Source organism: Canis lupus, chromosome 27 (assembly GCF_011100685.1).
Source record: "Canis lupus familiaris isolate Mischka breed German Shepherd chromosome 27, alternate assembly UU_Cfam_GSD_1.0, whole genome shotgun sequence".
Classification (NCBI taxonomy): domain Eukaryota; kingdom Metazoa; phylum Chordata; class Mammalia; order Carnivora; family Canidae; genus Canis; species Canis lupus.
The window spans coordinates 45756831-45782050 of NC_049248.1; the positions used below are offsets into that span (position 1 = coordinate 45756831).

Genomic DNA, 25220 nt, shown 5'->3' on the forward strand with positions numbered 1-25220 from the left:
CATGGTATTAATGGTCCCTCACGTGTGCTACGTGTCTGGCCCCGTGCTTGACCTTGAACTTGCCTTTATCCCACTTAACCTTCCCAACTGTCCAGCATTGCAGGTATCACGATCTTCATTTTACTATCAAGAAGTTGAGGCCCGGGGAGGGAGGGGGAGGCTGGGGGGCCGAGTCGGTGACGTGTCTGCTTTTGGCTGGCGTCGTGATCCCGTGATCCCGGGGTCCTGCCCCCGATGCCCCTCTCCCCGACTTGCTCACTCTGCTTTTTCTCAAATTAATAAACAAAATTTTTTTTAATTTATTTATTCACGACACACACACACACACACACACAGAGAGGCAGAGACACAGGCAGAGGGAGAAGCAGGCTCCACGCAGGGAGCCCGACGCGGGACTCGATCCGGGGTCTCCAGGATCACGCCCTGGGCTGCAGGCGGCGCTAAACCGCTGGGCCCCCCGGGCTGCCCTAAGAAATAAATCTTAAAAGAAAAAACAAAAAACAAAAAAACAAAGAAACTGAGGCCCAAAGGAGTGAAGTGACTATGACTTACAGAAAGAAAGGGGCAGAGGTAAATCCAAATTCAATCCCAACGGATTCCAAAATTGTGGCTTTTCTGTCAGTTTAGCCTTCTAAGCGGGGCCGGGTTTCTATGGAGGGAAGATTCTGGGGCAGGGATCCTTAGCCTAGGTCCACTGGCCCCCGGGGGGGGGTGGTGGGGAAGACACGGGCACAATCCATCAGCCCTCTGAAGGTCCCTGGGGGTTTTGCGCGCCTGCATGTGATTTCTCTGGGGCCAGACTCAGGTGTTTCTGGATTCTCAAATGCCTGGAAATTCTAAGAACACTGAGGCTGATGTCCTGGTTCCAATGAATAGAGTCCAGCCTTGCTGGGTCTGTAAGCAGCCTGGTCGGGTGGTCTGGGCTCAGTGAGGTCTCCTCGCTGGCCTGTGGCTGCACACACAAGTGGGTTGTAGGTGTGCCCAGACAGACGCCAATCCCCTCCGGCCTCGGCCTCGGCCTCGTAGCCTGGAGGGAGCTGGGGCTGCCCCGACCCTGGGCTGGGGGCTCTCGCTTACTCCGGGCAACTGTGCCAACATCGCGTTCTCAGTGCCACCGGAATCAAGACTGGGAAGAGTTTGCTGCACCAAGGACCAGGGGAGTTCAGTGGCCTGTGGCTCCTGGCTTCGGCCTGGGGGTCCCGGTCCCTCTGCCCCGTGGTGGGGTGATGAGTGGGAGCCGTTCTCGGAGAGGGACGGAAGGAGGGAATCCCTGGAGGTAGAGTCGGAGCCCAGTCAGCCCAGGAGCCTGAGTGCAGGGCCTGCTAGCACCGAGCGAGGCACGAGAGCCGCCGTGCGAGCCCTTGGGCCGTGTCACTGCCCTGACTCAGGCCTCAGCTGGGGGGAACCGATGGCTCCGTCATCTGTGAGTCACCACCTGCCACCCCCACTCCCTGTCTGGTGGGAAGAACCCCCTCTCCCATGTCCTAGACCTAAAATAAACCCAGACTCCCCTCCCCTCTCCACCCCCACTTTGCTCAGAGCACGAGAGGGCTGGATGAAAGATTTTTGCGAGGGTGACAAGACCAGTCCCGGGACATAAGGTGCTTGAGCTCCCTTGGTGCTCCAGGGCTTCGAACCTAGGGACTGAGACCGGGACCAGGTCCCTCTGGAGGACCAACCTGGGAAATCCCCCCAGCTGGGCTAGGCTGGGAAGAGACAGAGGGGCAGGGATCAGAGGACGGCACCGATGGGAGAGGAGCAGGGCTACAGGGAGGCCCGGGGACACGAAACAAGCCCATCAATGGGACGCAATTTCCTCCATCCCAGCTAGAGTCTTCTCTTCCAAACCCTCTTCAGTTTTTCTTGAACAGAATTCTACAGCAAAATGTAACAACCCCAGATAGGAAGTTAAAAGGGAAATACGATTCTCTGGGGTGTTCTAAACGTTGACCTCATTTTATTTGCTCATCCCTCCCCACCCCCATTACTTTCCATCCTTTTTCTCCCCCTCGCTGCCCTATACCTACCTCTGGAGAGGAAAGGAGTGTCTGAAGCTTCTGTGCTTGGGGAAAACCTGGGGGCCGGAGGAGAGATCCATCCGGGGTGGGAGCTGTGGGCGGGAGCATCGGTTTCCTGGGATGGCCTTCCCAGATGCAAGCACATCTGGAGCCCATCAGGGAGGGACCTGGAACACCAGGATTCCCAATACACATCCGACTGGGGCTGTGAGGGGCTGAAGATGAGCCAGGCATTCCCTCCCACCCCCATAAGTTTGCCTGCTGTTTCTAGCCCTCTCCTGGGAAGGATTACCAATCCCAGACAGGAAGTCAGGGCACTGCAAGGGGCTGGGAGCAGGGCGAGAGCTTGCAGGGATTGCACCCAGAGCCAGGCCGACGCCTCGCCCTATGGAGATGACGACCCTGCTCGGGAGGGAGTCGGGGTGCGCGTGTGCAGCGCGGGTTTGTCCTTAACAAAATAGGTTTGCCGTGGTGCGAGGCTGGGGTGGGGGTCAGCACGTCCCCCCTGCTTGCTTCTCATGAAGGACAGAAGTCCTCCCCGTGAGTCTCTGGGCCTGTTGCCCTCCTCACCTCTCCACCCCCCATAACCACGCACACTCCTTCCTTGGCTGCAAATTCCTCCCTGTCCATCGTCGCCTTGTAATGAGCACGCTGGTTTTCCAGGGATCACGTACCGGGCTAAGAATAGGTCCAGCCGCTTGCCCTTCCCCTCAGGGAGATCCAGCCTGCTGGGGCGCTGAGTCTGGGGGTACATGGAGGGTTAGTGACCCCTGCAAGGGGTCCGGGTGTCGCCGGGAGCCAGCCCCTAAGGGTAAAGCGGACAGTCTCTAGGGCTGAGACTCCGGGGTTCCTCCAGGGGCGGGGGAGTAGGGCCCTCTCCTCTTCTCCTGCAGCTAAGGCTTGACGGGGAATCACACCTTGAAAGACTCTTAGCTTCTGGACCCCAAGCTTGCGGCTGAGTGGAGCTAATGATATGCTAGAAAGTAGTGCTGTATACAGTGTCCGGGTGCAGGAGCAAACCGGCTTCCTGCCTCACCTGCAGCGGAGGTCCAATGGGCTTTGCCCTTTAGCCTCCACCTCTCTCACCTCCGGGCTTGACCCTTGGTTGGACTTCAGAGCCCAGGGCGAGGCCAGGGGAGGAGCTCCCTGACCTGCTGGCTTGGAGCCCTTTCCACGTCTCTGACCTGGGCTTGGCTGGGGGGGCCCAGCCCACAGAACAGTGGGGCTGCGGCAGGGCTAAGGCCCCGGGCCTGGGGGACGGACGTGGGCCGGAGACTGACCTGGGGGGAAGGGTGGCGGCGGGTGGCCGGCGGGGAAGGTGGAGGGGGCTCTGGGCCTTCGCAGAGCTTGGGTGGGCGGGGGGTGGGCAGGGAAGGCAACCTGAAGGAAGGAGGGGAGACCCAGGGAAGGGAGAGAGGGAGCCAGGGGTCGTGGGGAAGCTGGGAGATGAGGGAGGGTGAGAGGGAACGTTGGGAGGGAGACGGGAGAGGACAGGGGGCCTCCTTCCCGCCCGAATCCCGCTCACTGCTCAGAACCTTCCAGGGCTCCGGCCTCTAGTGGTGGAGCTCTGTCCACTGGAAACCTCCAAGCAGGTGCATGGAGGCTGGCTTGGGCCAGGTGAGGGCCCACGGGAGTTCAGGCTGGGGAGCCGGTAAGGAGCAAAGGGGTGGACAGACAGGGGCCCCTGCAGAGGACAGACAGCAGGAGGCGGAGCCGGGAGAGGGGCGGGGAAGGGGTGAGGCAGCAGGGCCCCCCCCCCTCCCCCGGAGGAGGCTGGGGGAGGCCCGACGTGGGGCAGCTGTGCTCCGCGGGTCGGGCTCCGCCGGGCGCCAGGAGGCCCTTGGGGTGGACGCGAGGCCCGCAGGCAGCCTGGCCTCTCGGCACCTGCCTCTCGGTCCCACCGGCTCCCTGGGGCCCTCGCCGTTTCGGGGCCCCTGATGCGCCTCTCCTCCCCCGTGCCCTGTCCTCACCGCCTGCCAAGTACCGGTCTCTGAAGCAGCCTCCTCGGCCCCCATCGCACCGCGGCCCGGTCTCCCGTGCCCCTCTTCTCCGGGCTTCTTTCCCTGCAGCGGGCGGGCAGGGGTGAGGCAGACCCGGAGGTGCCTCCGGCTCCCCCTCCTCTGCCCATCCCCCCCTTGGCCCCTTTCCCGCTCCCGGCTCCCTGGGGTAGTGTTTGGGGGTGGGAGGGGGGGGAGGTCCGAGATGGAAAGTCTGACGCCACGTCCAGGCCCCCAGCCCCACTCGGGCAGGCTGAGCTCATCTCTCCAGCAACCACAGCTGGACATTTTCCATGTGATCACCTCGGGGCCAGGGGCTGGGTTCCAGAAAGCCGGCAGGGCTGACCGAGTTTCACCACGCGCAGGCTTGGGGGCCGAGCACCCTCAGGTGCCCCCACCCCGTCGGCGGGGCCCGGGCGGAAGGCTCTGGGGCGGAAGCAAGAGCGGAGGAGAAACCGGCCCGGGAAGAGTCGAGGCCGGGAGAGGCTGTGGCCCAAGTTGGCCCAGGTGCCCTGCGTGAGTTCGCCATTCGGGCTGGCCGGCCCGGAGGGGGCCGTGACGCGGATGTTTATGTAGGTGAGAAGTGTGCGCCTCAACGCCCGCACGTGCTTGTGTCCGTGTGCAGCTGGGTGTGGGCCTTGCCGGGCCCCAAGGCGGCCGCCACCCCCACCATCCCGTCCCTCGCTAGCCAGGGGCCTGCTCTCTCAGCCCAGACACCGGCGTCGGGGCTGCCTGGCTGGGCTGGGGGCGACCACCCGGCGGTGGGCGCAGGGGTGCCGTGGGCTGGAAGGTGGGTCTCGGCGCCCCTCCCTGTCCCCGGGCCCTGGACGGCGGGCCTGTGTGCAGGAGGCTGGTGGGGCGTGCGGGGCGGGGAGGGAGGAAGGAGGGTGGGCAGGAAGCACTTGGCTGTTTGTTCCCTCTCTTTCCTGACTCCTTTGTGGCGACAGACCGGCTTCCTTCCTCCCCGCGGCACCTTGGCTCCCGGCGCGTTTCCTCTTAGGCCCTCAGCGCGGCTCTCAGCCTGGCACGGCGGCCGTTTTCCAAGCTGGGACTTCTGGGAACGGGGACCCCTAGGCGAGTGGGAGAGGGGCTAAGGAATGCGGGGCGATGCCAGTCCGTCCCTCTGTCAGCGCGGTCAAGGCCGGCAGCCCCGCTTGGGTGGACTGTGCGGGGCGGGGGGGGGGGGCTCCGTGGCCAGCAGATGGGAAGCCTCTGCCCAGAGCAGGGCCCCAGGTGTGGGGTTACCTGGGCCTGGCCCTCCTGCAGCCCGGTGTGGGGCGAGCGGGCCTGCCGGGGCTCCCCGCCCCCGCTGAGCCTGGCTTCTCGGGCTCTGAGTCCCTACTTGGCCGTCCTTGCCTCGGTCTGCCCTGCCCCACCTCCCACCTCCATCCACTGCCCTACAAGTCAAGGAATGTGAGTCTCCTCTCACTCTCTCATTGATTAGTCATGGGCACCCCGATCCCCGCGGGAACGGTTACTCACCCCTGCGCCCCCCCTCCCTGGCCCTGGTCTCCCCAGAACTGGCCGAGTTCCTGTAGGAGGAGCTCACGGTGCCGGACACGTGGAAGGAGGTCGTGGGGGCTGCGGGCGGTGGGCAGCGTCCTAGAGACAGCCACGCCGGAGCCCCTCCCTCCCCCCAGCTCGGCCTCCTGGCTCCGGCCACGTTAATGGCCACGGGGTGTAGGCAGAAGGGGGAGGACTGGGGTAGGGGACGGTAGCCGGGTCGGTGTGGCGGAGGCCCGAGCACCTGGCACCCAGCCTCCTCACCGGTGCCGCCGTCGGGGCCAGGCTGGGGCCGGGCCCCGCTCTTTGCACTTGGCCGAGTGCCCAGGCCTGGCCTCTGTCTCCCAGAATCAGACAGGGGCCTTTCCCAATAAGGAGCCTCCCCACTCTGGGTCTACCCCGTGCTGCCCCGCTGCCTCTCCCCTCTAACAGCTCGTCTGCCCTAAAATGGCCAGGTCTTTCCCTCCTTTCCTCCTGCCCGCCCTGCACACCCAGGTTTGGGCTCCGGGGGAGAGAAGGGGACTAGGTAGGGGTAAGGACGGCCCGGGCCGGTGAGCCCGTCTGCAGAAGGGGAACGGGAGTCCGGGAGGAGAGGGCAATGGGGCCGCACGACCCAGGTGTACTGGGGTGGGCGGAGGCACCGTCCCTGCGGCTGCTGCCCTCTCCTGCGGCGACGGCCCGCGGCATCACCACGTGCACGCACCGGTCCCTTGGCTCGGCCCTGCCGGGCGCGGGCACGCGAGATGCTGTGGGTCCACCCGTCAGGACAGGGAACTTAGGGTGCGCCTGGGGCTCTGCCGGTTACGTGTCTGCCCTCGGCTCCAGTCAAGATCCTGGGGTCCAGGAGTCCTTCAGCTCGGGTTCTGATCTCGGGGTCCCGGGATCGAGCCGCACACCCGGCTCCCTGCCCCACGGGACTTCCTCTGCCCTGCTTCCTGCTCGGCTTTCTCTGTGGCTGCCAAATAAATAAATAAAATCTTAAAAAAAAAAAAAAGATGAGGGAACTGAGGCACAGAGAGTCGAAGTACCTAGTCCAGGGGCGGTGGGAGAGCCGGGAATCCAACCCAAGCAATCCAGCTTCACTTTCGGAGAAACCACCCCACTGGCTTTGTCCGCGGACGCTTGAGCCTCGCTGGCAGGAGCAGGAGGGGTGCCCGGGGGCTCGCGTGGGCGGGGGGATGCGCGCAGGCTGCCCCTCAAACGCCACCGTTAAGGACTCTTGGGTCTTTGCATGGATTCGGACTAAACGCTCCCAAGAGCCAACGGCCCAATAAAAACTTAAAAAAAAAAAGCAAAACCCAAGAAATGTCCTTGTTGAGTGACACGCAAATGATATGTGGGTCAGCGCAGGAGCCAAGTGTGAGTGGAGGGTGGCGGGAGGGGTGGGGACAGGGGCCCGGAGCAGAGCTGGGGACAGGGTGGGAGGACGAGAAGCCACAGGGTGTGCGGACGGATGCGCTTGAGCCCCTTCCCCGCCTTTGCCTATGATGTTCCAGGCATTTAAAAACAGTGATTTCTTCTACGTCCAGGGCCCCATGGGTGGCAGGGCGGGGGGGGGGGGGGGGGGGGGGGGAGGCTGAGGGTTCTTCTGGCCCCGACCGACACCGACGGCAGAGCGGCCCCTGGGATGGGGCCACGTGTTGACTTGGGGGTTCCGGCTTGAGCAAGACTCTGCTCAGGTTCGTCTTCCCTAAGCGGAAGGAATCCAAGGAGCTGCTCCCGAGTGGCCGTCCCGCGCACGCAGATTCCTACACGGGGGGCGGGGGGGGGACACTCACTGGGGAGCACGGCGTGGGGCTGCAGCTGCTGTGCGGGGGGGGGGGGGGGGGGGGGGCGCGCGGGACTAAACAAACACTCGGTAACTAGGATGAGCTCAGGGCGCGGAGGGGAGGGCTCTGCAGGGGTGGTGGGAAGGGAGCCCGCACGCAGGCCCGGCCAGGGAGGGAGGCCGCGCTGCTCACTGTCCGCGCCTTCAGCTTGGGGCTGCACCCCCCCCCCGCCCCCCGGGCTCCGTGGGGCCGGGCTCTGGATGTCCGGGGGGGCGCACTCGCAGGCCCCCCAGGGTGTGGGGGGGACCAGGTGCAGGTCTCAGCATGTGCATCCATCACCTCGTTTAACCTCAAAATACTCGGAAGAGGCGGCTGCACGTCTGTCAAGTCCCTTCCCCTACGTCACCTTCCAGATGACCCCTGACACCCTTGCAGTTCCCAGAGCCCTTCGGCTGGGGAGGAGTCTGAAAAGGCAGGACAAGGTGAAAGGAGATTTCTGGGTGGTGACGCGGGAGACCCTGGGAGGGGCCGGGGGACTGTCACCCGCTGTGAAGGTGCCTCTGTCTGGGTGTGGGGACTGGCTTGGCTGGGGAGGGCGGAGAGCTTCCCGGTGCTCGGCTCAGGGCTCACAGGGCACCCTGGTGTCTCGGATTGTTTCTGGGAAGCCCCTGGGGATAGAAACAGAGAGTCGAGGAATTACTTCAGAGCTGACCCGGGAGCTTGAGAGGCCAGGGGCCCAGGGAGGAGCTGCCCTTTGTTTCACCAGCTGCTGGCTCAACAGCAAGATCGGAGGAAATCAGATAAACAGAGGGACTTCCCTGTTGTTTGGCTTGAGAGTTGGCGATTGTGAAGCTAATGGGTTCTCCCATCCCAGGTCAGCAGGAGGTGGTCGTGGTGGGGAGGGGGTCGGAGTGGACTTGGGCGCTTAGGTCTGAGGGACTTGGGCGCTTCCTAGGGGACTGTGGAAGGGAATGAGAGGTAGGGGGGAGGGGGGGGGAGAGAGGAGGGGGAGGAAAGGAGGGGAGGAAGGGGGGAGGAGGGGTGAGGAGGGGCGAGGGGGGAAGGGAAGGAGAAGGGGGGAGGGGGAGAGGGAGGAGGGAGGAGGAGAGGGAGGGGAGACGGAGGACCGAGAAGGACGGGGCGGAGGGGGAGGAGGGGGACAGCGAAGGAGAAGAGAGGGGAGGAGGTGGCGGGAGGAGGAGAGGAGGAGGGGGGGGAGGAGGGGAGGGGAGCGAGGGGAGGGGAGGAAGGGGGGAGGAGGCAGGGAGAAAGGAGAGAGGAAGGAGGGGGGGAAGGGGAGGAGGGAGAGAGGAGGGGGAGAAAGGAGGGGAGGAGGGGGAGAGGAGGGGGAGAGAGAAGGAGGGAGAAGAGAAGGAGGGGGGAGGAGGGGGAGGAGGGGGAGGGGGGGGGGGAAGGGAAGGAGAAGGGGGAGGGGGCGGAGGGGAGGAGGGGGGAGGAGGGGAGGAGGGGGAGGAGGGGGAGGGAGGGAGGGAGGGGAGGAGGGGGAGGAAGGGAGGAGGAAGGGAAGGAGAAGGGAGGAGGGAGGGAGGAGGGGGAGTGGAGGAGGGGAGAGGAGGAGGAGCAGAGGAGGGAAGGAAGGAGAGGGGAGGATGGAGGTGAGGGGAGGAGGGGGAGGGGAGGAGGGGGAGGCGGAGGAGGGGGGAGTGGAGGGGAACAGGGGAGGAGGAGGGAGGAAAGGGAGGAGAAGGGGAGGAGGGGCGAGGGTGGGGAAGTGGCAGGAAGGAGAAGGGGAGGAGGGGGAGGGGGATGGGAGGAAGGGGGGAGGAGGGGAGGGGTAATGGGAGGAAGGGGAGGAGGAGGGGGAGGAGGGCAGAGGAGGGGGATGAGGAGGGGAAGAGGGGGGAGGGAGGGAAGGGGAGGGGGAAGGGGAGGGGGGACCTGCCACAGGCGCCCTGTGAGGGGAGGGTCGGTGTGCTGGGCGGCAGCCTGGGGTGAGGCCCGGGGCCTGAACACCCCTCCCCTGCCCGCTTGGAGCTCCGTGGGCAGCCAGAAGCCCGGTGTCCCGTGTCTGGTCCACGGAGGAGGCAGCGTGGAGATGGGGAGGCCCAAGGAGCTGGAGGCCGTGGGCGCTGCGATCGAGTGGAGCTGGCGGGTGTGAGCTCGAGTGGAGCTGGCAGGCGTGAGCTCGTGTGGGGCTGCTGGGGCGTGAGCTCCCATGGGGCTGGCTGGCATGAGCTCGCGGCCCTCCGAGGGTCGGGGTTGTGGACCGGGCGCGGGAGGGGGGTGGGGCCTGGTCGAGGTGGGAGCCCCGAGGAGCCCGGGGCACTGTCCCCGCCCGTGGGACGCACCCGCAGCATCGTGACCCTTGGTCCCTCCCGAGCCACCCCGGGACCCTCAGGCACCCACACCGGCCGCCGCCCCTCTCCTGGAACTGGTGCTCGGGGTGCTCCGGGATCACCAGCCCCCCGGGCCGCGCTGGGGACGAGGGGTCCTCGCCTTCGTCAGGGCCTGGCAGCAGCGGCCCTGGCAGCCACGAGGTCGGCCCGCCTCGCCCTCCCTGTCGCCCCCGGAGGAGCTGGGGCTGCCGGACTCCTGGGGTGCAGGCCCTGGCCCGGGGGCGCCCCGTGGCTTGCCGGCTGGGTGCGGGCGGGGGCGGCCGTGTCTGCCCTCAGGTGCTCCTGCCTCTTCCCTTGGTAGCCGCCCTGTCGGGGCTCGGGGCGCACCGGGGACCGGAGGCCACAGTCCCACCCAGGCAGGGCCTTCTCCCCTCGGGCCCCCCTCTCCCAGCTACCGTTCGGGATCCATCAGGATTCGGGGGCACAAGTGACCTTGGCCAGCCTGGGGCCGCCCCCAACCCCCCCCCCGCCCTGGGGCCCCGTGCCCAGGAGGCTGCCCTGACGTCTCCGCCGTCCAGCGGGCGGGGGTCGGGTGGAGTAGCCGGCTCTGCAGAGCATGACCTTTTAAACCCGAGGTCATGAGCTCCAGCCCCACGTTGGGCACGGGGCCTACTTAAAATTCTTAAAAAAGGGGAACCTTATGCTTGCATTTGGGGCTGAGATGGCCCCATCCCGTCGTCTGAGTCGTCCGTCTGCTTCCCCGTTAGACGGAAGCTCCAGTGGAGCCGGGACTGTGTGTCCCACGTCGCTCGGGCCGTCGCACCAGCGCCAGGAGAGGACTGCACACCTCCCGGGGCCAGATGGCAGTAGGCGGGGGACAGGCGCAGATCCGGGCAACACCCCGATGTGTTTGTTCTGAGGAAAGGGGAGGGGGTGAGGCTCCAGCCACCAGGGCCCCTGGACGGGGACCGAGGGACACCGAAGCCTCCCTCCTCCGCTGCCTGTGAGGACCAGGGCAAGCCTCTCCGCCCTTCAACCCGCCAGCCACCTAGGTCCCGAAGCTGCGGCACCGCTCCCCAGTGTGCCCAGCCGGTCGCCGGTTTGCTCCCGTGACTTCAGCGTCTGCAAAGCAGCGTCCTCTGCGCCGTCCGTCCGGCCGCACACGCTTCCCCCGCTGAGTCTCTTGGCCACCCCCCGGCCGCCCCGAGTTCTCACCCCGAGTCTGGACGGTGCAACCCAGCACGGGCTGGTCCGGGCTATTTATGAAGCCCTCGTGCGGGTGGGAAAGGGAGGCCATCGGGACGCATCCATGATAGGAGCGACTGTAAATGCCCCATGACAGGCACTCACCCTGAGAAGTCTGAAAAGATATTTTATTTATTTATGAGCGACACAGAGAGAGAGAGAGGCAGAGACGCGGGCAGAGGGAGAAGCAGGCTCCACGCAGGGAGCCCGACGCGGGACTCGATCCCGGGGCCCCAGGGTCACCCCGAGGGGCCCCGACAGTGTTTTCTAATAGGATAATCTCGTAGCAAGCTTAGCACGTCTCGATACTGTGCCTTTGATGTACATCCGGGCTTGCACTGCCTCGGCGGGATGTGGCGGGCGGCCAGGTGCTGCGGCGTCCACCCCGTCGGGGCGGCGGCCACGTAACCGACTTCTGGTTAACGGAATGTGAAGGAGGCAACGGGTGTAACTTCTGGGTCGTGTCCTTAAAATGGCAAGCGGATTGCCCTCCACTTCCTCCCCTTGCCGGCACACGGTGACAGACCAAGCAGCCGCCTTCGACCTTCTCTACCCGCCGAGGGCTACCTCTACCCGCGTCCTTCTGGTCCACTCCTTTGTTCGTTCGTGGGTCCCCCTGATAGAGCCGCGTGGCCTACATTCTCCGAAAACAGATTAAGATCGCCACGAAATCTCAGCCGACTTCGAGGAATGTTTTCGAGGAGCTCAAAGATAAAACTGAACCCGTTCCAACGAAAATAGAATCTGCCGACATCTGGTTTAATGACGTTCCGTGAAAGACTATGGCCCTTGCTCCCTCACGAGCACGTTCAAACTTCTTGTCGGTGCATAAACATCCTACCTCTTCTTCTCAGCATCTTCTGTGATTCGTGGTGACGTTGACGTCCCAGACGGGTCGGGGGGCCGCTCACCGACCTTCGTCTCCTGGGATCCAGGCCCCTCTCTGCTCGCGTCCTACACGGAGTCAGGGCTGGCCTGTGGGGCCGGCGCAGTGACGGGGAAACGACGTGTGCGACTTCCAAGGCTGAGGCATAAAGGGACGTCGCGGTGTCCCGCTTGGCCTACTCCTAGGTCACTTGCTGCCAGGGAAGCCAGCTGCGTGTCTTGGGGGCCGTCCAGCAGCCCTCCGCCGAAGCCAGCTCTCCGTCCCCAGCGTGTGACTCCACTCCCGTGACAGGGTCGCCCCGGGGTACACGGTGGCCAAGCCTGCAGGGCCTGGGGGAGACCGCAGCCGCGGGGGGGTGCAGCCAGAGCGCCCAGCCGAGCTGCCGGTGAGCTCCTGGCCCACAAGAGCTGTCGGGGAGCAATGCTCAGGGTCGTTCCGAGTCGCCGCATTTGTGATGCATTCATGGTTGTGCAGCGTAGGTGACACGTTCCCGGAAAGGAGGACCCATGCGTCCCGCGTCCCTGCTGCTGTCAGGGCTCAGGCCCATGGGTGCGGTGCCAGCGGGACACCCCCCTCCCCCAGCTCCGCAGGTGCATGAATGAGCAAAGGCGAGATGTTCACCAACATCCCTGGGCTTCAGGATTCCCCAGAGCAGAGGTGGGGACGTGGGGGGTGGGAGGGGTGGGGTGAGGACCAGCATCTGTCAGTCGGGCTGTCCCCACTCTCATGCCTGGGGTCAGGGGGAGGCTGTGTCTCCAGCAGTCACGACACCGAGGGACTGGGAGGGGAGGCCGCCCCGGAGGCAGAGGAAGGGTGGGTGCAGGCACAGGCCCTCCCCGGGGACCAGGCAGCCCGAGCCAGTCGGCGCCGTGAAGGGAGGAAGGGCTGCTCTGAGCCACACGGCACAGGTGCGGGCCGGCCACGCGGGCACCATGCAGCGTGGACACCACAGTGACGCCCCCCGCCGTGGGCACACGCCCCGGGCCCCACCGGCCGCCTGGAGCCCGGACCCTACCGAGCTCCGCTGTGTACCGCGTGCTCCCCTGTACCCCTCTACCGAGGACGGCGCTTGGCTTTTTAAAAAATTATTTATTTTTAAATATTTTCTTTATTTATTCATGAGAGACAGAGAGAGAGGCAGAGACACAGGCAGAGGGAGAAGCAGGCTCCACGCAGGGAGCCCGACGCGGGACTCGATCCCGGGACCCCGGGGTCACGCCCTGGGCCGGAGACAGATGCTCAACCACTGAGCCACCCAGGGATCCCTGCCTTTTTTTTTTTTTTAAAGATTTTACTTATTTGACAGGGAGAGCGAGCGCGCACAAGCAGGGGGAGTGGCAGAGGGAAAGAGCAGCAACCCTCTGCTAAGTGGGGAGCCTGATGCGGGACTGGGTCCCGGGACCCCGGGTCACGCCCTGGGCGGACGGCAGCGGCTCAGCCGACGGAGCCCCCAGGCGCCCCCGTTCCCGTAGTTCGGACGCAGCGTCAGCTGGGGTCACACAGGATCCTGTGGGTGCTGTACCGTTACCCTGGGGCGGGGGCGTCCGTCGCTTCTCGAGGTTAAACAGCGGTCACTGTCCTTATTTTACAGAGAAGGAAACTGAGGCCCAGAGACACGATATGGCTGAGGCCCTGCAGCCGACCGGGACGGAACCCAGCTGTGTTCCCCGTTCTCCCACCGTGACACGGTCCCCTTTGCTCCACTGGCTCCCCTTTGTCCTCCCACCTCCAACTTCAAGTTCTGGCTCGTGGTCAGAAGGGTCCACTTCCTTTTCTCTTCCAACGGGCGCGCGAGGATGGAGAGCGGGTGCTGCTGCCTTTAGGTGATGCTCCCCCCTTCCGTGCCCCCCCCCCCCCCGGCTCTCAGTGAGGACGAGCCTGCCCGTCCGCGTACAGAAGGGCGCTCGGGCTCCAGGCTCCGCTCAGCTCGCGGCAGGGAAGCGATGGGCACGGCGCCCTGGGACGGCCTCCGCTTTGGCAGGCTGGCTGTGCCCCCTGGGGGTCGTGGCCTGGTGCCCACTGGCAGGGGGGGTGCGTCAGCTTGCCGCTTGGCATCCACGGAGGCCAGGTGCTGGCTGCACACCTGGGCGGCATCTTGCCCCGCCGGCCCGTCCTGGTTTGTCACCCGAGGTTTGTAGATGTGTGGGAATCTCAGGAGGACGGTCTCTGCGTGGGCCAAGGACGCCGGCACCTCCAGACAGGCAGAGGGACACCTCCCTGCCAGCCCGAGCCCCAGCTCTCCGTCGCCGAGGAGTTCTCCATGTCCCGCTCCTCACCTCGTGTCGGACGCTGCCGGGTCAGATGAGCGTGGAGACGTGAGTTCGAGCCCCACGTGGGGCGTAGCGATTACTCAAAATAAATAAATCAGGGGGGACGCCCGGGTGGCTCAGCGCTTGAGCGTCTGCCTTCAGCCCAGGGCGTGATCCTGGGGTCCCGGGATCGAGTCCCCCATCGGACTCCTGCAGGGAGCCTGCTTCTCCCTCTGCCTGTGTCTGCCTCCCTCTGTGTCTCTCGTGAATAAATAAATAAAATCTTTTTTTTTAAATAAATAAAATCTTAAAAAAAAAGACTCTAAACTATCCTCACCCTGAAACTAATAATACACTATATGTTAATTTGAATTAAAAACAAAACAAAACAAAACCATTGGACCCATGGGTAGGTAGCTCAGCTGGTTTGGTGCCAGCCTTTGGCCCAGGGCGTGATCCTGGAGACCCGGGATCCAGTCTCACGTCGGGCTCCCTGCATGGAGCCTGCTTCTCCCTCTGCCTGTGTCTCTGCCTCTCTCTGTGTCTCTCATAAATAAATAAATAAATAATCTTTAAAATGAATGAATGAATGAATGAATGAATGAATGAATACATAAATAAATAAGGGGCATCTGGCCAGCTCGGTCCAGCATCGGACTCTTGGGTTTCGGCTCAGGTCGCGGTCTCAGGGTTGTGGGGTGGAGCCCCGTGAATAGGGCTCCGAGCTCGAGATTCTCCCTGCCCCTCCCTCCGCGGGCACCCTCCCTGCCCCCCTCTCTCAAATACATAAAATCTTTAAAAATAAGCAACCAACCAAACTTAAAAAAAAACAAACAAAACAAAACCACCAAAGCTGCCAGGCCTTCGGTGAAGTCAGCCTCCAAGGAAGGGAAGGGGGAGAGATGGGAGGTCGCAGGCAGGGTGAGGGGGGCCCGGGAGGCCGCCAGGTGCCCCCACTGGCTCACGCGGGCCTGGGAGGACTCCCGAGGACTCTGGAAGCCCCCGAAGCCCCGCTGCCCAGCACGGCCGGGGCCGCCCGACCACCGAGTCTGTGCCTCCACCTGCTGGGCGCCCAAGGGATCGGCAGCCGGGCCCGCCCCCCCAGCTGGAAGCCCCCAGCGCCCGCCTTTATCCCAAGGCTCAAGCCTGCGGGAGAACCGACTGGAGGGTGAGCTGGGCACAGCCCCTCGCCGTTCCTTCGCCGTCCAGCGGTCTGTCCGAGGCCGGACACTGCGCCCAGGTGGGGTGTCCGTGCCCTCTGCATGCCTGGCAGCTGCACCCCGAGCAGAGGGCCGCGGGCACGTCAGCCGTGGGCAAGGGTCACACGTGCCCGCTGGCCGCAGGGGCAGCGAGAAGGGGGACAGAGGGAAAGCACTGCCCTTGTTTGTCCGTCTGTCCTCTGCTGCCTGACAGACGGAGGTACGGGTGCCGTGGGTGGGCCCGTCCTCCCCACCGTCCCCTCACGCCCGCGGCTGGTCTCTCCCACGGCCTCCAGCAGAGACAACCCCTCCCAAACCCGAGGGGACCCGAGCCACGTGGGGGCCCCTGGGCTCCCTCCTCTGAGGCGAAGGCCACGTGTACGTAGTGACAGCTCTCCGGTGGACCCTGCACGGTGACACGCAGGTCAGTGAACACCCTCGATATTGATCAGAGCACGTGACTGGAGCACGCGACACCGTCGGTCCACGGAGGGCAGAGGGCTGGGAACAGAGGACATCGGCTCCAGAAGCCTGTCCTGCCCCAGGCTACGTCGCGATCCACCAGGTAAATGCCACACCTTGACTGAAAGGATGGATGCCCTTGGTCTTTCAAATTGGTTCGAATTTTTTTTTTTTTTTTTTGGACACAGAGAGGGCGTCGGGTGCGCACGAGCTGGGGTGGGGTGGGAGAGGGGCAGGGGGAGAGAGCCTCAAGCCGCCCGCGCTGAGCAGGGAGTCGATGGGGGCGCTCATCTCCGGACCCCGACACTGCAGCCTGAGCTGAAACCAAGAGCCTGGCGCTTAACCGGCTATGCCACCCAGGTACCCTAATTTCTAACTTTTTTTTTTAAAGATTAAAAAAAAATCATTATTCATGATGGAGAGAGGGAGGCCGAGACAGAGGCAGAGGGAGCAGCAGGCTCCCTGCAGGGACCCGACGTGGGACTCGATCCCGGGACCCGGGGTCACGCCCGCAGCTGAAGGCGGCGCTAACCGCTGAGCCACCAGGTGCCCCTCATTTCTTCTAATACAAAAATTTGAGGGGTGTCTTAGTGGCTCAGTCACGGTCTCAGGGTCCCATCGGGCTCCGTGCTCAGCACACAGTCCGCTTAAGATTCTCTCCCTCTCCTTCCCTTTTCTGCCCCACCCTATAGTCTCTAAGTAAAATCTTTAAAAAAATTTAAAAGGAAGAAATCAAGATGTGAATACAGTTTATGGAGATAATCTTGTGCCACTTGTGTTTGTCATCAGTGACTTAGGTATCCTCAGTTTACCCATCACAGCGAAAATGCACGGAGTGCTTGCTGTTAACACTGCTAAAAACTTTAGTACCTTTTTCCCCCATTTATACTTTTAAGTGATCTTATGGTTCAGGGGCTGTTCCTTTACTATCTTTACGTTCTTAATCACTACTACGCTCTACTCTTCATGGTTAGCGGGTGGGGTTTCTTAAGGATCCATTAAGGACCTGGATCCATCAAAACTCAAATAGTGCCATTATCTTCCTTGTAAGCTCCTAAAAAGCCTTTACTCAAAGTAATATGTGGTTTGAGAGACTTTATTGTACGTAAGAACGATATGAGGTGTATCCTGAAGAGGCTCCTGTGCGCTGCTTCCGGAGATTCTGACGCAGGATGTCTGGACCCAAGCCCAGGAATCTGCATTTTAAAATAAGCACCCGGGACGCCGGGGAGGGGGGCTCAGCGGGTGAGCGTCTGCCTTCGGCCCAGGGCAGGACCCCGCATCCCCCCACCCTGTCCTGGAATCGAGTCCCGCGTCGGGCCCCCTGCAGGGAGCCTGCTTCTCCCTCTGCCCGGGTGTCTGCCTCTCTGTGTGTCTCTCATGAATAAATAAATAAAATTTAAAATAAAATAGGCACCCGAGTCGTTATGACGTAGGTGCTGTGCGGACCACGCCTGGAGGAGCGGTGCCTGGGCCCGCACGCGGCCTGCGGCAGGGCTGTCCCTAGCGCAGGTGCCCGCGCTCCTCCCGCCGGCTCTGCGGGGGCCCGGCCACACGGCCTTGGCCTCCCCCCGTGGCTGCGGACCCGCCGCTCGCTGGCTCCCAGCTGCCTTCTGCTGGGGGGACCTGCCTGCCCCAGGCCCCGGAGAGGCCGCGCTCGGCACCTGCTGGCCTGGGGGGTGCGCGGCCGGACAAGCCGGCGTTCGTCCCGCGGCTGGAGGGACACGGCTGGAGGGACGCGGCTGGAGCTGGCCAACCGGCCTTGGAGCAAACTAGGCCGTGACCACCCAGCCCGGAGGAGGGCGTGGGGCCGTGCGGAAAGCTCCATTTAATCTCCGGCCTCGCAGACGTGCCTAGAGCCCGCTTGGCTTGCTTTTTTCAAAGACTGATCCATGAGAGACACAGACACGCAGGCAGAGGGAGAAGCAGGCTCCATGCAGGAGCCCGACGCGGGACTCGATCCCGGGACCCGGGGTCACGCCCTGGGCCGAAGGCAGCCGCTCGGCCGCCGAGCCCCAGGCGTCCCTAGAGGCTGCTTTTCATGCACTTTTCTAACAAGCCTGGCTTTTGAGGCTGTGAGGGCCTTTCTAGCTCCTAGAATGAGTGATGGTTCTGTCTTTATTTCATTTTTTAAAAAGGTTTATTTATTTGAGGGAGAGACAAGGACCGCGACAGGGAGCACAGGCAGGGAGGGAGGAGAGCAGGCTCCCGAGCAGACCGGCCCCCTAACCAAGGGGCCACCCAGGCGCCCCGAGCGATGGTTCTCTAAAGAATTCCTTTCCCCCTGGACATCTGGGGGCAGATTAACCAAAACTCCAAATTGGGAAATCAGGGGACCCCCGAGCTGCTCTGCTGTGGTTGTAACGTGCCGTGGGGCTCAGTACGGGGAAGGCTAGAGGCCTTCACTGTCCACGCCCTCCTCCCGGCCGCCTCCGACAGTGCTCTAAGGTTCACGGGAACTTAGACAAGGATCAGAAGGAAAGTGAGCCCTCGAAACGCCTGTAGAGTCTTCGACTGCAGAACAGGACTGGAGGGCTGGACGGACCCTGGCGGCCACTGGAGGGCTGGACGGACCCTGGCGGCCTCGTAGCTCCATCTCTCCCTGGGGGAGGAGGGAGGTTCCCGAGGTTGAGGTTGAGGTTGTGGGGCTGCCCTGAGACTGAAGACAAGGCCGCGCACTCCCATGTCAACGTCCCCTCTCCCAACTGCTTCCCTGGCCACTTTCCTCGCGAGTTTTGCCTGCCCTTGCCCACTGCGCACTCACTACTGCAGCAATGTCTTTGACTTTTTTTTTTTTTTAAACAGGGAGTCACGTTGGCATATGGTACTTTTTTCTTTGAACTTTGAAAGTAGCTGATTTCCTTAAAAAAAAAAAAAAAAAACAGACTGACCTATTCTTATGAAACAAATATCTAAAACCTCAGCACAGCCTTGGGCAAACTCAGGTACTGATTATCTAGTTTCCGCCTCCCTTCGTCTGCTGACCACGCATCTGGGTATTTAGGCTGGTCAGTAGCTCGGTCAGCATCTGATACTGTATACGTGTGGGATCGTTTGTGCAGCTTCCCGATGCCTGGACTGTGGTCACGGTGCTGCGTCCTCACACTCAGTATCCGGTGGCCATGGAGCCGCAGCTCCCCTGGTGGGTTAGTTCAGTGGTGTCCTGGGAATCACTCCTAGGGGGCCCCCCTGGTTGGCTTCTCCAGCCACAAACGACTGTGTCAGCACTTCATAGTGCTTGGTATTAAGTTTCCTTTTGCTTAAAAATACTGATAGTGAGTGTGGCTTGTTTCCTGCTCTAGAAGATAATTACAACACAACTCAATAAAGGCTACTAAAAATAGTATGAACAAGGCACCTGGGTGGCTCAAACACCTGTCATGACCCAGGGTCCTGGGATAGAGCCCCACATTGGGTTCCCTGCTCAGTGGGGGGCCTGCCTCCCCCTCCCTCTCCTACTTGTGCTGTCAAATACATACATAAAATCTTAAAAAAAAAAAAAAAAGCATATAAAGAGGACAATAGGAGCCTGGATCAGAGAGCCTGGACTATTACCCGAGGAGATAACATTTGAGTTGGAAACTGAAGGTGGCATGTGCTAAGCAGGGAAATGTGGGGCTAGGGAGGAAACAAGTGCGTTTTAGAAAACAAGATGTGCCAAGGTAGGGCCATTAAGGGGCACAGTGTTACGGCGAGTTCACTAGAGCTCAACTCTGGGCGGGGCGGGGGACAGCAGAGCAGGAGCGACCGTACACTGTAGTGGGACACTGAGGGGTAGCAGACCTGGGTCCAATTCTGATTCTTCCATATGGCAATTAAGTAACTGGTCAAATCTCATCTGGTCTATGATCCTCTTTCCTTACCTACCACACGGGGGCCTAATAATGTCTACCTCACGGGGTTATGCGGAATTAAGTAGGACAATGCATAAAGGTGTTGTACAGCGCTTGCCACATTATCGAGGGCTCAGAAAGCCTTTGCTGTTATCAGTAGGGGCACTGGAAACAGATCACTAGATATCTTGAATGCTGTGCCACGCAGGTGGAGGACAGACTGAAATGAGCCTAGACTACCTGCTGTAAAAGTCCAGGGATGAGGATGTGAAATAGAGCAGTGGTGGTGGAGAAACGAAGAACAGGTTGGTGTCGGAAGTCATCGCTGCTATGAAATGCCAGGATCCGCCAAACTGAATTTGAGGAGTCCTGAAAAGATCATTAACCTGGAGTAGTCGTGTGTGGAAGCGCAGGTCTGGGTGGTAGCTCTGAGCATCTCCAGGTCCAAGGCCTGTTCGAGCAAAGTGGCCCTGAGTGACTCTTCTAGTTCTACTCCCTTGGACATTCTAGGAGCAGGAGGTCGTTTCTTGTGATACTTGTGGGTAGGAGCCCTATCGTCACTTCTTGAACTGGCAGCTGTACCGGTGGCTTCCTAACTACTATAGGAGCAGCAAAGACTTCTTTTTTTTTTTTTTTTTTAAGATTTTATTTATTCATGAAAGACAGAGAGAGAGGTAGAGACACAGGCAGAGGGAGAAGCAGGCTCCACGCAGAGAGCCCCAGAGAGCCCGACGTGGGACTCGATCCCAGGACTCCAGGATCATGCCCTGGGCCGAAGGCAGGTGCTAATCCGCAGAGCCATCCAGGGATCCCCCGCAGCAAAGACTTCTGACTAGACTTTGGGAGTGGTTTCTGGAAGTCCAGGCTAGAGTGTTTCTCTAGCCTTCCTGCTTAGACTAGCTCAATGGATATTTTCCACAACTAAACCTGGATCAATATTGGGGGACAAAGTGTGTGTTCATTTTTATGGATATATTTTAAAAGATTTTATTTTTAGGACACCTGGGGTGGCTCAGTGGTTCAGTGTCTGCCTTCGGCCCAGGGCATGACCTCAGGGTCCCGGGACTGAGTCTCACATTGGGCTCCCTGCAGGAGCCTGCTTCTCCCTCTGCCTCTGTCTCTCCTGAATAAATAAGATCTTTATTTATTTTAAAAAATATTTTATTTATTCATGAGAGAGAGAGAGACAGAGACAGAGGTAGAGGGAGAAGCAGGCTCCATGCAGGGAGCCTGACGTGGGACTCGATCCTGTGCCTCTAGGATCAGGCCCTGGGCTGAAGGAAGTGCTAAACTGCTGAGCCACCTGGGTGCCCTAAATAAAATCTTTAAAAAAAAAAAAATAAAGATTTCATTTTTAAGTAATCTCTACACCCCACATAGGGCTCTAATCCACAACCCTGAGATCAAGAGTCACATGCTCCCTGACTGAGCCAGCCGGTGCCTCTATTTTTAAATTTATTCATTTATTTGGTGCATGGGGCTGGGAAAGGTTGTGTGTTTTTAAAAGAACACGTGTAAGCTTAGTACTTTTGTAGATTAAGCAGTTCAAGATGAAAGACTATTAATGAAAAATATAACACCTATATGGAAAAGAGTTAAAGAGAAATAAAATTAAGGTAAAGAGAAAATGCCTTATGGAAGATATCAGAAGATAGGAGCAGGTGTGATAGCCAGCCGCCCCCCACTGATCCTTGCCTCCTGGTATTCAGCTCTTGTGAAATCCCCTCCTGCACTGAAGAGGGCTCTCAGCTGTGTAACCAAAAGCATATTGTAGAAATGTCGTCCTGTGACTTCTCAAGTTAGGTCATAAAAGAATTTACAGTTTCCATTTTGCTAACTTACTCAGGAGGAAGGCATTTGACGTGTTGCGAAGACACTCAAATTTCTGATGTGCCAAGCAAGTAAGTGATCCACCTGAGAAGCAAATCCTCCAGCCCCAGGCAAGTCTACGAGAACTGCAGCCCTGGCTGACATGTTGCATGTCGCTTCAAAGACCCCGAGCCAGGACTACCCACCTACGTCACTCCTGAGTTCCTTACCCACAGAAGCTGTGGGGGTAACAGATGTTCATTATTGTTTTAATCCACTATGCTCTGGGGAAATTCGTTATGCACCGACAGATAACGAATACACTGGGATACAGCACAGGTAAAAGGAAGAGGCTAGCCTTGGAGAGGAAGCATACCCCTGAAATAAAGGAAAAGTGGATGCTCTGAGAATTTAGTCTAGGGATGGGGAAAAAAAGGATGTTTGATGACCAGTATTTTCTCTAGAGAGTAAAAGGCAAAGCTGTCTGCTGAAAGTAAGGGTGGGATATAAGGACTATAAAGTTGAGAATAATAAAAAAATTGCAGTGGTTACGAGGTAAATCTGAAAAAGCCAAACAGAAATGAGTATCTGAGTTAAGAAATCCTACATCTACAGTGGAGTCAGTTGGCAAATTTACGTGATTTTCTACCACTATGCTCAATAACCTAGAAGAAATACAGTATAAGAGATGGTGGGTTTCACTTAACTTGGGAATTGGTGAAGCAGAGACAGTAAAAGAGCAACGGGGTGGAGAAAACTCCGGGTGCTGATTCAGGCCACTGAAGTGATGACCACGAAGCTGACAGACATGGAAATGAGTTCAGGAGGAAACTCACAGCCCGGAAGAATGAGAGGTCGAGTGCAAATTACCATTTAGGGAAGCAGGATGGGTCTAGAAGCCACAAGCAGTAAATCAGATGTCCCAGGATATGGTCACAGCCAGTACTAACGAGCTACAGATCCTTGGCAAAGATCATGGTCTTGAAGCCTCCTTTTCCGTCATCCTGGGTTAAAGTATGTAAACGACAGGTAAGAACGGTGGCTTGGCGACAGCAGATGCTCTGTGACTATGTACTTATTGTTCCTAATGTTTTAAAACTATATGATATTTAATACACACACACGAAGCCTAATAAGATGAACACCAGGGATCCTACCACCCAACTTACTGAACAGAATATTAATACACTGGGTTTTTTACTGATCCATCTCCCTGGCTTCTCCCCTGAAGATAACTACTATCTTGAGTTTTGTGTTTATCATCTTCTTTCCTTTTTGTTAAATGTTATGTTCCACATTTGTACAGGGCCTGTTTCTTCATACGAAAGATGAAGCTTTGGATTAGGTGCTCTCTAAGCTCCCTTCCAGCTCCAAGGGGATCTGAGATATGACGGGCGGGCATCAAAGTCACATACATGTTTAGTGGAACCATATAATAAATGCTTATTTTTCAAGGATTTCATACAGCTAAAACACTGACTCTTCCGTTGAAATCTCCAAGTCAACAAAAGGGTTTCTCAATGGAGCTTCTAATCTCAAGATCGAGACTTTCCGTCACTTTCAATTTGCACCTCTGCTAGAAAGTTCCACCCTAGAGAAAACACAAGGAGCTAAATAATCTAAGCCCCTGACCCTGCCCAACAAAAACCTGAAACCCAAGACTGAGAAAATAGAACTGAAACAGATGAACCAGGAAAGCATATTTTCAATGACAAGTATTTTAATAAAAATGAAGAGGCATGGCTGGGTTCATATGCAATTTTTCATACAACCTGGATTTATTTCCTCCACATAAAAATGTGTCCGCATGTATAAAATAAAACGACTTTGTCTTCTTCATGTTTCCTCAAAGGTTCTTATGCTATTTTAGTTTTTATATAAAACAGTCTTTAAATAAGGTAAACACAAATGCAAATCTGCTGACCATATGGTTGTTCTCCAGGGTCACTGTCTGCCCCAGGATGCTATTTTTCCTAGTTATAAACAATCTTACCTTTCATATTTGTCTCACTAGTTACAAAGTTTATGAGTTACGTGAGTTGGACCAGGCAGTGGAATTGCCGTGTGCAGGTCGGATGCCCTCTTCATACAGGTGTGCATGTATCAGGCCTCAGTGTGGCTGGGAACAGACCACCTGAGACTGTGGCTATGGGGTAACAGGTCAATGTATCTTCAGCGGCCTCTGGAGAGGCCATGACTGTAAAGTAGGACGTGAATATGTTCCAACCCTTAATGGTACCAGGAAGACAGTGATTAAAAGAATGAGTGGTCACTACAGTATTTTTCTCATGGTATTTAGAGAGTTTTCCTTATTCTACGCACTGAATTGGCAGAAGAAAACGAGTTATTTTCTTCAAGGTCTCCTCGCCAGGGCCCGTCCTACTTCAATCATTTAAACTATAGAATACAAATTCCCTTGATTTTTGTGACCTGCCTCTTCAAAACTGTTTTTTCTTTTTTTTTTAAACTGGTTGTAACAAGCATAAGTCACCTCATTTTCTGCCCACCTTGGAGCTTAGCATGAGCTGGGCCAGGTAAAAACCCTGGGAGCCCAAGAATGGCGGCACGCATATATAGGTTTTGTCTAAGAGACTGACCCAAGGAGCCACCGCTGCCCCGACGGAAAGCCTACGGCACCCGCAGCGCATTATTGGAAATGGATTCCAGATACTCTCCTTGTTTCGCTCAGGTACAGCTGCCAGGAGAGCTCAGCACCGTTTTTACCTACTTGTGTTTATTCCTGGTGAGAACATTTGCAAATCACAATGGCCCTCCTGGAACCCCTACAGAGAAAGGCAATCCTCTGAAAGCAAACCCTCTCTTTGGGGTGGAGGGTGGAAGCCCTGGATAGGATGGAAATGCAGGCCTTAAAGGCTCTCCGGGCCAAGCTTCTGAAACACCGCTGCATTTAACCTTTAGCCCTAACACTTGCTTTTAACTGAAATTAAGGCAGAACATTCACTGCTTACCTGTCCACATTCCACGGGAAGCACATCCTCTGAGAAAGAGGGTCTCCCTGGTAAGTCAGCTTCTCCACTCCCGTTCGGACAGACGTGTCAAGCCAGTTCTTTATTCTAGTTTTTGGGAATCTCCAAAAATCTCCAGCCAACTAAATCCAGACTAGAGAATTCTAGGCCCCATAAACATCCCAAGCAGTCTCTGAAAGCTCCTGGACCAGACAAATTGGCTGGTTTTATCATTAGTTTACTGAACAAACCACAGGATTGTTTATTTTGTGAGCCAACAACAACATCAACGCAGGTAGGAATTCTCCTGCATGGAGTGCTACTCACATTCGAGAAGGTCAGGTGGTTTTGTGATTTTGTGATTTCTATTTGATTCTTTTGTTGAGGTGTATTCAAGTGGCTACTCCTTTGCAATGAGACCCGCACCCTTCCTGCCTTCCCTGAACTCGGCAGGAGTCGCGGGTTCCCCGTGCAGTGTTAACTGTTCTGTCATTGCCTAAACAAATGAAGTCAAAAGGGTTTTGTATTTTCCAGTAATAACCTTAAGTTGTTGTGAGGTATCGATTGATAAACAACCAGAATTAGTGGCATAATGGGTGTTTTTTCCCCCTCCATACATTATCACCCTCTCCTGAGGAAATGGTCTAGTTCTTCACTTAAGATCACACAGCTAGAGGCAGAGATGCCACTGTACTGGGGCTTATCTTGAACCTGTTTTTAGGGACTACAACTAAATAAACAGCTCTGCTTTATCAGGAGAATCCTGTTTTGTGTAAATACCATGAAAGGAGGCATTCCACCAGAGCCCACTCTCCCTTATCTGTTACTCACAAAATGCTACATAGATCATTTTTGAAATTACTTCTCAGAATGCCTCATCCTAGTCCTTATCTATACCAGATCCCCCAACCCTATCCATGCCAGACAGATTCAGGACCAAACCAAACCAAACCTGAAAAAACCAACCAACAAAAACACAAAAAATAC

At 58.4% G+C, this 25220-nt stretch overlaps 1 protein-coding gene and 1 long non-coding RNA gene across 4 annotated transcripts; one reads left to right on the plus strand and one right to left on the minus strand.

Moving 5' to 3' along the window:
• Positions 1–407: 407 nt before the first annotated feature.
• On the minus strand, positions 408–6264 carry LOC111092897. The gene is made up of 6 exons (XM_038577857.1): positions 6222–6264; positions 4965–5085; positions 3989–4081; positions 2028–2110; positions 1078–1270; positions 408–952 (listed from the first exon to the last, which is right to left on the minus strand). The coding sequence occupies exons 3-6, from the start codon at positions 4031–4033 to the stop codon at positions 740–742; spliced, it is 534 nt and encodes a 177-aa protein (XP_038433785.1). The 5' UTR covers positions 4034–4081; positions 4965–5085; positions 6222–6264; the 3' UTR covers positions 408–739.
• Positions 6265–7775: 1511 nt separating this feature from the next.
• On the plus strand, positions 7776–23093 carry LOC119877656. Of its 3 annotated transcripts, XR_005380202.1 has the most exons (4): positions 7776–8161; positions 13307–14030; positions 21305–22296; positions 22574–23093. It is a non-coding gene; the product is annotated as an uncharacterized LOC119877656 (long non-coding RNA). The 3 variants fall into 3 exon arrangements; XR_005380200.1 differs by having other exon boundaries at positions 21305–23093; XR_005380203.1 differs by lacking the exons at positions 13307–14030; positions 21305–22296; positions 22574–23093 and adding an exon at positions 10352–11678.
• Positions 23094–25220: the final 2127 nt, after the last annotated feature.